We start from the raw sequence: 10,514 nt of genomic DNA on the forward strand, positions 1-10,514 counted from the left end.
CGTCACTGTGTATCAGGTATCAGGTCGCTGTCGTGCAGCACGTATCAGGTCGTCACTGTACAGCAAGTATCAGGTCGTCACTGTGCAGCATGTATCAGGTCGTGGTCGTGTAGCACGTATCAGGTCGTCACTGTGTATCACGTATCAGGTCGTCACTGTGTATCAGGTATCAGGTCGCTGTCGTGCAGCACGTATCAGGTCGTCACTGTACAGCAAGTATCAGGTCGTCACTGTGCAGCACGTATCAGGTCGTGGTCGTGTAGCACGTATCAGGTCGTCACTGTGTATCACGTATCAGGTCGTCACTGTGTATCACGTATCAGGCCGCTGTCGTGCAGCAAGTATCAGGTCGTTGTCATGGAGCAATTATCAGCTCGATGTCTTGTAGCACGTATCAGGTCGTCACTGTGTATCACGTATCAGGTCGCTGTCGTGCATACGTTAAGAGATCTAGGGGAGCGCAGGAAGCAAAAGTTGTGTTCCATGCCTTCTATATGTATGTGTCAGGAAGTGTCAGGACGTTTGGTGGAAGTATCGGTTCATGTGTATTGAGCAAGTGTGAGGGCATCATCTAGGAGTGAAGCCTGCTGTGTGTTGAAGATGTATGGACACTGAAGAGTAGATACCACGTATTGTAATTTGGAACCGAACGCTTAAGAATTCATAGTCCTACCATATTTGAAATGGGTTTCACAAGGAATAAAGGAGCCCCGTCAACCAATCAGAATCAAGCATTTTTCAATGTCATGGTAGATTGTGAAGTAAGTATCAGGACAGTTTCATTTTGCACGAAACAGCGCATGTCCAAGCGACATATATCAGGTCTACGTTGTGTGGCACGTAGCAGGTCGTCACCCTGTAGAAAATATACGGCCATTTTCAAGCATTATGTATCATGTCGTATCATTTATAAGTGTCAAGGCGTCATTGTGTAGCAAGTATCAACTACATTGTTGTGTTTGCAATATCTTGCCGTCATGGCAACGTGTATCAAATCAGTATACTCTTGCTTAAGTCTGTGAGTGGGCGTACTCATAAACCTCAATCCTTGACTCATTGTCCTTGACCACTGAATCACTGCCAATCTTCACACACACTGCGTTATACAATTCAATGTTGTGACAATAAAGTAAATAATGGTAATATAGTTTATTAATGTTACGTACAGCTTAGAAGTGAGGGTTCATATACACGTATACATATTTACATGTTTTAATATAATACAAGGAAAAGCACATGTATTACAAGACAAGTTCGAACTAGCGAACAGGCCAGTAAGTGCCAGGGGACACATTTCTTCCTGGTATCTTGTGTCCGACTTTTAGACGCTGCACGTTGTTATTTCCATAATAAGTATTTATTCACATCCCACCAATTTGTGTAATATACCATAATCCATGCTGGGGATATTGTTTGGGATATTAAGGATATTAATATATAGAGGATGAGTGCCAGGGGTGATGACGTCAATAGAGATTGTATAGGGATGGATAGATATTACCCCCAGTTGTCACTGACGATGATAATTGCATGGAAGGTGATGCTTACGTGACGGTTGTGCCAGATGTCGACTGGGCAACAGTTGTTGATGCAGGTTTCACTGTCAACGATGACTGCATAGAAGACGATGCTGAAGTGATTATTGTGGCAGATGTCAACGGAGCAACAGATGCTGGAGATTGTGTCAAGGTCGACGACGATTGCAATGGCTACGATTTTGAAGCAGCGATTATGGCAGATGCTGTTTGGGTAACAGGCCTTAATGTGTCACTGCCGATGTTCACTGAATAGAAGACGTTGCTGAAGATTGGGTCAAAGTTGACTGTATAACTGGCGTTGTGGGTTGTGTCACGACCAACGACGATGAAGCAGCAGCAATTATCGAAGATGTTGAATGGGCAACATATGATGTTGTAGGTGTCGACGATGATTGTATAGAAGATATTACTGAAGCTTGTCCTGAGACAGACGCTGACTGTGCAACAGATCTTACAGATTGTGTCACAGCCGACGATAATTGCAATGACGACGATAAAGCAGTAATTGTGGTAGACGTGGACTGGGCAACGGTCGTTGATGATGATGCTAAAGCAGCGATGGTGGCAGATGTCGTCTGGTCAAGAGGCGTTGAAGATGATACTGAAGCTGTGATTATGGTAGACGTCGTCTGGGCAACAGGCGCTGAGAATGATACTGAAGCAGCGATTGTAGAAGATGTTATCTGAGCATCAGGCGTTGAGCATAATACTGAAGCTGTGATTCTGGTATTAATAATGCAGCAGTTGTGGCAGTCTTCGATTGGGTATAGTTGTTGTGGGAGGTGTCACCTATTGACCGGTGACTGTGTGGAAGATGGTAAAGATGATGCAGCGGTTGTGGAAGTCGTTGATTAGGTAGTAGTTGGTGCTGTAGGTGTCACTGTTGACGATGATGTCACTGTCGTCGATAACTGCGTGGAAGATGGTAAAGATGATGCAGTTGATGTGGAAGTCGTCGATTGGGTAGTAGTTGTTGCTGGAGGTGTCCCTGTTGACAATGACTGCGTAGAAGACGCTGATGATGCAGCGGTTGTGGCAGTTGTCGATTGGGTTGTAGTTATTACTGGAGGTGTCACTGTTGACGATGGTGTCACTGTCGTCGATGGTAAAGATGATGCAGCTGATGTGGAAGTCGTCGATTGGGTAGTAGTTGTTGCTGGGGGTGTCACTGTTGACGATGATTGCGTAGATGACGCTGACGATTCAGTGGTTGTGGCAACTGTCGATTGGGTTGTAGTTGTGACTGGAGGTGTCACTGTTGACGATGGTGTCACTGTCGTCGATAACTGCGTGGAAGATGGTAAAGATTATGCAGTTGATGTGGAAGTCGTCGATTGGGCAGTTGTTGTAGCCGGAGGTGTCACTGTCGATGATGACTGCGTAGATAACGGTGATGATGCAACAGTTGTGGCAGTTGTCGATTGGGTAGTAGTTGTTCCTGGAGGTGTCACTGTTGACGATGATTGTGTAGAAGACACTGATGATGTGGAGGTTGAGGTAGTCGCCGTTTGGGTAGTAGTTGCTGCAGGAGGTGTGACTGTCGATAACTGCGTGGAAGATGGTAAAGATGATGCAGTTGATGTGGAAGTCGTCGATTGGGTAGTAGTTGTTGCTGGAGGTGTCACTGTTGACGATGATTGCGTAGATGACGCTGATGATGCAGTGGTTGTGGCAGTTGTCGATTGGGTAGTAGTTGTTACGGGAGGTGTCACTGTTGACGATGGTGTCACTGTCGTCGATGGTAAAGATGATGCAGCTGATGTGGAAGTCGTCGATTGGGTAGTAGTTGTTGCTGGGGGTGTCACTGTTGACGATGATTGCGTAGAAGATGACGCTGACGATGCAGTGGTTGTGGCAGTTGTCGATTGGGTAGTAGTTGTTGCGGGAGGTGTCACTGTTGACGATGGTGTCACTGTCGTCGATGACTGCGTGGAAGATGGTAAAGATGATGCAGTTGATGTGGAAGTCGTCGATTGGGTAGTAGTTGTTGCTGGAGGTGTCACTGTTGATGATGACTGCGTAGATAACGGTGATGATGCGGCAGCTGTGGCAGTTGTCGATTGGGTAGTAGTTGTTCCTGGAGGTGTCACTGTTGACGATGATTGCGTAGATGTAGAAGACATGATGATGATGTGGAGGTTGAGGTATCGCCGTTTGGGTAGTAGTTGCTGCAGGAGGTGTCACTGACGATGACTGCGTGGAAGTTGGTAAAGATGATGCAGTGGTTGTGGCAGTTGTCGATTGATAGTAGTTGTTGCTGAGGTGTCACCGTTGACGATGATTGTGTTGATGACACTGGACGACCCAGTGGTTGTGGCAGTTGTCGATTGGGTTGTAGTTATTACTGGAGGTGTCACTGTTGACGATGGTGTCACTGTCGTCGATGGTAAAGATGATGCAGCTGATGTGGAAGTCGTCGATTGGGTAGTAGTTGTTGCTGGGGGTGTCACTGTTGACGATGATTGCGTAGATGACGCTGACGATTCAGTGGTTGTGGCAACTGTCGATTGGGTTGTAGTTGTGACTGGAGGTGTCACTGTTGACGATGGTGTCACTGTCGTCGATAACTGCGTGGAAGATGGTAAAGATGATGCAGTTGATGTGGAAGTCGTCGATTGGGCAGTTGTTGTAGCCGGAGGTGTCACTGTCGATGATGACTGCGTAGATAACGGTGATGATGCAACAGTTGTGGCAGTTGTCGATTGGGTAGTAGTTGTTCCTGGAGGTGTCACTGTTGACGATGATTGTGTAGAAGACACTGATGATGTGGAGGTTGAGGTAGTCGCCGTTTGGGTAGTAGTTGCTGCAGGAGGTGTGACTGTCGATGACCGCGCGGAAGCTGGTAAAGATGATGCAGTGGTTGTGGCAGTTGTCGATCTGATAGTAGTTGTTGCTGGAGCTGTCACTGTTGACGATGATTGCGCTTGATGACACTGACGACCAGTGGTTGTGGCAGTTGTCGATTGGGTTGTAGCTATTACCGGAGGTGTCACTGTTGACGATGGTGTCACTGTCGTCAATGGTAAAGATGATGCAGTTGATGTGGAAGTCGTCGATTGGGTAGTAGTTGTTGCTGGGGGTGTCACTGTTGACGATGTTGCGTAGATGACGCTGACGTCAGTGGGTTGTGGCAACCTGTCAATTGGGTTGTAGTTGTGACTGGAAGTCACTGCTGACGATGGTGTCATGTCGTCGATAACTGCGTGGAAGATGGTAAAGATGATGCAGTTGATGTGAAGGTCGATTGGGTAGTAGTTGTTGCTGAAGCTGTCCCTGTTGATGATGACTGCGTAGAAGACACTGATGATGCGGCAGTTGTGGCAAGCGTCGATTGGGTAGTAGTTGTTGCTGGAGGTGTCACTGTTGATGATGACTGCGTAGATGGTGATGATGCAACAGTTGTGGCAGTTGTCGATTGGGTAGTAGTTGTTCCTGGAGGTGTCACTGTTGACGATGATTGTGTAGAAGACACTGATGATGTGGAAGTTGAGGTAGTCGCCATTTGGGTAGTAGTTGCTGCAGGAGGTGTGACTGTCGATGACTGCGTGGAAGTTGGTAAAGATGATGCAGTGGTAGTGGCAGTTGTCGATTCGATAGTAGTTGTTGCTGGAGCTGTCACTGTTGACGATGATTGCGTTGATGACGCTGACGATTCAGTGGTTGTGGCAACTGTCGATTGGGTTGTAGTTGTGACTGGAGGTGTCACTGTTGACGATGGTGTCACTGTCGTCGATAACTGCGTGGAAGATGGTAAAGATGATGCAGTTGATGTGGAAGTCGTCGATTGGGCAGTTGTTGTAGCCGGAGGTGTCACTGTCGATGATGACTGCGTAGATAACGGAGATGATGCGGCGGTTGTGGCAGTTGTTGATTGGGTAGTAGTTGTTCCTGGAGGTGTCACTGTTGACGATGATTGTGTAGAAGACACTGATGATGTGGAGGTTGAGGTAGTCGCCGTTTGGGTAGTAGTTGCTGCAGGAGGTGTGACTGTCGATGACTGCGTGGAAGTTGGTAAAGATGATGCAGTGGTTGTGGCAGTTGTCGATTGGGTAGTAGTTGTTGCTGGAGGTGTCACTGTCGATGATGACTGCGTAGATAACGGTGATGATGCAACAGTTGTGGCAGTTGTCGATTGGGTAGTAGTTGTTCCTGGAGGTGTCACTGTTGACGATGATTGTGTAGAAGACACTGATGATGTGGTGGTTGAGGTAGTCGCCATTTGGGTAGTAGTTGCTGCAGGAGGTGTGACTGTCGATGACTGCGTGGAAGTTGGTAAAGATGATGCAGTGGTAGTGGCAGTTGTCGATTCGATAGTAGTTGTTGCTGGAGCTGTCACTGTTGACGATGATTGCGTTGATGACACTGACGACTCAGTGGTTGTGGCAACTGTCGATTGGGTTGTAGTTGTGACTGGAGGTGTCACTGTTGACGATGGTGTCACTGTCGTCGATAACTGCGTGGAAGATGGTAAAGATGATGCAGTTGATGTGGAAGTCGTCGATTGGGCAGTTGTTGTAGCCGGAGGTGTCACTGTCGATGATGACTGCGTAGATAACGGTGATGATGCAACAGTTGTGGCAGTTGTCGATTGGGTAGTAGTTGTTCCTGGAGGTGTCACTGTTGACGATGATTGTGTAGAAGACACTGATGATGTGGAGGTTGAGGTAGTCGCCGTTTGGGTAGTAGTTGCTGCAGGAGGTGTGACTGTCGATGACTGCGTGGAAGTTGGTAAAGATGATGCAGTGGTTGTGGCAGTTGTCGATTCGATAGTAGTTGTTGCTGGAGGTGTCACTGTTGACGATGATTGCGTTGATGACACTGACGACTCAGTGGTTGTGGCAGTTGTCGATTGGGTTGTAGTTATTACTGGAGGTGTCACTGTTGACGATGGTGTCACTGTCGTCGATGGTAAAGATGATGCAGTTGATGTGGAAGTCGTCGATTGGGTAGTAGTTGTTGCTGGGGGTGTCACTGTTGACGATGATTGCGTAGATGACGCTGACGATTCAGTGGTTGTGGCAACTGTCAATTGGGTAGTAGTTGTGACTGGAGGTGTCACTGTTGACGATGGTGTCACTGTCGTCGATAACTGCGTGGAAGATGGTAAAGATGATGCAGTTGATGTGAAGGTACTCGATTGGGTAGTAGTTGTTGCTGAAGCTGTCCCTGTTGACAATGACTGCGTAGAAGACACTGATGATGCGGCGGTTGTGGCAGTTGTCGATTGGGTAGTAGTTGTTGCTGGAGGTGTCACTGTCGATGATGACTGCGTAGATAACGGTGATGATGCAACAGTTGTGGCAGTTGTCGATTGGGTAGTAGTTGTTCCTGGAGGTGTCACTGTTGACGATGATTGTGTAGAAGACACTGATGATGTGGAGGTTGAGGTAGTCGCCATTTGGGTAGTAGTTGCTGCAGGAGGTGTGACTGTCGATGACTGCGTGGAAGTTGGTAAAGATGATGCAGTGGTAGTGGCAGTTGTCGATTCGATAGTAGTTGTTGCTGGAGCTGTCACTGTTGACGATGATTGCGTTGATGACACTGACGACTCAGTGGTTGTGGCAACTGTCGATTGGGTTGTAGTTGTGACTGGAGGTGTCACTGTTGACGATGGTGTCACTGTCGTCGATAACTGCGTGGAAGATGGTAAAGATGATGCAGTTGATGGAAGTCGTCGATTGGGCAGTTGTTGTAGCCGGAGGTGTCACTGTCGATGATGACTGCGTAGATAACGGTGATGATGCAACAGTTGTGGCAGTTGTCGATTGGGTAGTAGTTGTTCCTGGAGGTGTCACTGTTGACGATGATTGTGTAGAAGACACTGATGATGTGGAGGTTGAGGTAGTCGCCATTTGGGTAGTAGTTGCTGCAGGAGGTGTGACTGTCGATGACTGCGTGGAAGTTGGTAAAAAGATGATGCAGTGGTTGTGGCAGTTGTCGATTCGATAGTAGTTGTTGCTGGAGCTGTCACTGTTGACGATGATTGCGTTGATGACACTGACGACTCAGTGGTTGTGGCAGTTGTCGATTGGGTAGTAGTTATTACTGGAGGTGTCACTGTTGACGATGGTGTCACTGTCGTCAATGGTAAAGATGATGCAGTTGATGTGGAAGTCGTCGATTGGGTAGTAGTTGTTGCTGGGGGTGTCACTGTTGACGATGATTGCGTAGATGACGCTGACGATTCAGTGGTTGTGGCAACTGTCAATTGGGTTGTAGTTGTGACTGGAGGTGTCACTGTTGACGATGGTGTCACTGTCGTCGATAACTGCGTGGAAGATGGTAAAGATGATGCAGTTGATGATGAAGGTACTCGATTGGGTAGTAGTTGTTGCTGAAGCTGTCCCTGTTGTCGATGATGACTGCGTTGTCGATAACTGGAGGTGTCACTGATGATGATGCGTAGCATGATGATGCAACAGTTGTGGCAGTTGTCGATTGGGTAGTAGTTGTTCCTGGAGGTGTCACTGTTGACGATGATTGTAGTAGAAGACACTGATGATGTGGAGGTTGAGGTAGTCGCCATTTGGGTAGTAGTTGCTGCAGGAGGTGTGACTGTCGATGACTGCGTGGAAGTTGGTAAAGATGATGCATGATGGCAGTGGATTGGGCAGCTTGTGGCCAGTTGTCGATTCGATAGTGCAACAGTTGTTGCTGGAGCTGTCACTGTTGACGATGATTGCGTTGATGACACTGACGACTCAGTGGTTGTGGCAACTGTCGATTGGGTTGTAGTTGTGACTGGAGGTGTCACTGTTGACGATGGTGTCACTGTCGTCGATAACTGCGTGGAAGATGGTAAAGATGATGCAGTTGATGTGGAAGTCGTCGATTGGGCAGTTGTTGTAGCCGGAGGTGTCACTGTCGATGATGACTGCGTAGATAACGGTGATGATGCAACAGTTGTGGCAGTTGTCGATTGGGTAGTAGTTGTTCCTGGAGGTGTCACTGTTGACGATGATTGTGTAGAAGACACTGATGATGTGGAGGTTGAGGTAGTCGCCGTTTGGGTAGTAGTTGCTGCAGGAGGTGTGACTGTCGATGACTGCGTGGAAGTTGGTAAAGATGATGCAGTGGTTGTGGCAGTTGTCGATTCGATAGTAGTTGTTGCTGGAGCTGTCACTGTTGACGATGATTGCGTTGATGACACTGACGACTCAGTGGTTGTGGCAGTTGTCGATTGGGTTGTAGTTATTACTGGAGGTGTCACTGTTGACGATGGTGTCACTGTCGTCGATGGTAAAGATGATGCAGTTGATGTGGAAGTCGTCGATTGGGTAGTAGTTGTTGCTGGGGTGTCACTGTTGACAATGATTGCGTAGATGACGCTGGATTCAGTGGTTGTCACTGTTGACGTCACTGTTGACGATGGTGTCACTGTCGTCGATAACTGCGTGGAAGATGGTAAAGATGATGCAGTTGATGTGAAGGTACTCGATTGGGTAGTAGTTGTTGCTGAAGCTGTCCCTGTTGACAATGACTGCGTAGAAGACACTGATGATGCGGCGGTTGTGGCAGTTGTCGATTGGGTAGTAGTTGTTGCTGGAGGTGTCACTGTTGACGATGATTGTGTAGAAGAAACTGATGATGTGGCAGTTGCGGTAGTCGCCGTTTGGGTAGTAGTTGTTGCAGGAGGTGTGACTGTCGATAACTGCGTGGAAGTTGGTAAAAATGATGCAGTGGTTGTGGCAGTTGTCGATTGGGTAGTAGTTGTTCCTGGAGGTGGCTCTGTCGATGATGTCTGCGTAGTAGATGGTGATGATGCAGCAGTTGTGGCAGCTGTCGATTGGGCAGTTGTTGTAGCCGGAGGTGTCACTGTCGATGATGACTGCGTAGATAACGGTGATGATGCAACAGTTGTGGCAGTTGTCGATTGGGTAGTAGTTGTTGCTGGAGGTGTCACTGTTGACGATGTTGTCACTGTCGTCGATGGTAAAGATGATGCAGTTGATGTGGAAGTCGTCGATTGGGAAGTAGTAGTTGCTGGAGGTGTAACTGTTGACGATGACTGCGTAGAAGACACTGATGATGCGGCGGTTGTGGCAGACGTCGATTGGGTAGTTGTTGTTGCGGGAGGTGTCACTGTTGACGATGACTGCGTAGACAACGCTGATGATGCAGCAGTTGTGGCAGCTGTCGATTGGGTAGTAGTTGTATCCGGAGGTGGCACTGTCGATGATGCCTGCGTAGTAGATGGTGATGATGCAGCAGTTGTGGCAGCTGTCGATTGGGTAGTAGTTGTATCCGGAGGTGGCACTGTCGATGATGTCTGCGTAGATGACGGTGATGATGCAGCAATTGTGGCAGCTGTCGATTGGGCAGTTGTTGTAGCCGGAGGTGTCAATGTCGACGATGACTGCGTAGATAACGGTGATGATGCAACAGTTGTGACAGTCGCCGATTGGGTACTTATTGTTCCTCGTGGCGTCACTGTCGACGATGAAACTGTGGCTGAGGACGACTGAACCTTGGATGATGATGGAGTATTGTTGGTTGATGTTGTGGTAGTAGGTGGAGGAGGACAGAGTAGAGCAGACGATGTAACCCTCGATGCCGTAAGTATCAACCCACATTCTCTTGTTGAGTCCACGTTTAAAGTCCCGATTTGTCCATCTTTCGATTGTTCAATGACAAACTGCGCCAATTCATCTCTCAACACTTCTCCCAATCCAGATGCTATTTGTTGTACTATTATCTCGTAGATAAAGATTAAACTGCCGTTTCTGGAAAGGAAGAAGTGTTGACAAATTACATTCAATTATTCTCAGCTTCACATCACATCGCATCAGCATTAATATACTTGTCAGTGTTTCAATGATCTTTTAACTCATGGATATTCTGTGATGGAACACAAAGGCGGTATGCTATTTCACAATGTCCGCCTTGTCTTGTCTGATGTGTCGTGTGATATGTAGAATGCTGAGAGTCATTTTGTACAAGGCGTGACCAGTCAAAACTTGTATGGTGTTGAAATTG

At 47.6% G+C, this 10,514-nt stretch overlaps 1 protein-coding gene across 3 annotated transcripts; it reads right to left on the minus strand.

Moving 5' to 3' along the window:
• Nucleotides 1-1,134: 1,134 nt before the first annotated feature.
• Nucleotides 1,135-10,197, minus strand: LOC124257462. Of its 3 annotated transcripts, XM_046691526.1 has the most exons (3): nucleotides 9,190-10,197; nucleotides 8,894-8,928; nucleotides 8,657-8,837 (listed from the first exon to the last, which is right to left on the minus strand). In XM_046691526.1, exons 1-3 carry the CDS (start codon nucleotides 10,109-10,111, stop codon nucleotides 8,763-8,765), a joined length of 1,032 nt encoding a protein of 343 aa, XP_046547482.1. In that variant the 5' UTR covers nucleotides 10,112-10,197; the 3' UTR covers nucleotides 8,657-8,762. The 3 variants fall into 3 exon arrangements, with proteins under 3 accessions (XP_046547481.1, XP_046547483.1, XP_046547482.1); XM_046691525.1 differs by lacking the exons at nucleotides 8,657-8,837; nucleotides 8,894-8,928 and adding an exon at nucleotides 1,135-2,636 and having other exon boundaries at nucleotides 9,182-10,197; XM_046691527.1 differs by lacking the exons at nucleotides 8,657-8,837; nucleotides 8,894-8,928 and adding an exon at nucleotides 8,191-8,322.
• Between the last annotated feature and the right edge of the window lie 317 nt (nucleotides 10,198-10,514).

Source organism: Haliotis rubra, unplaced genomic scaffold (assembly GCF_003918875.1).
Source record: "Haliotis rubra isolate DU_JTF1 unplaced genomic scaffold, ASM391887v1 Scf660, whole genome shotgun sequence".
Classification (NCBI taxonomy): Eukaryota; Metazoa; Mollusca; class Gastropoda; order Lepetellida; family Haliotidae; genus Haliotis; species Haliotis rubra.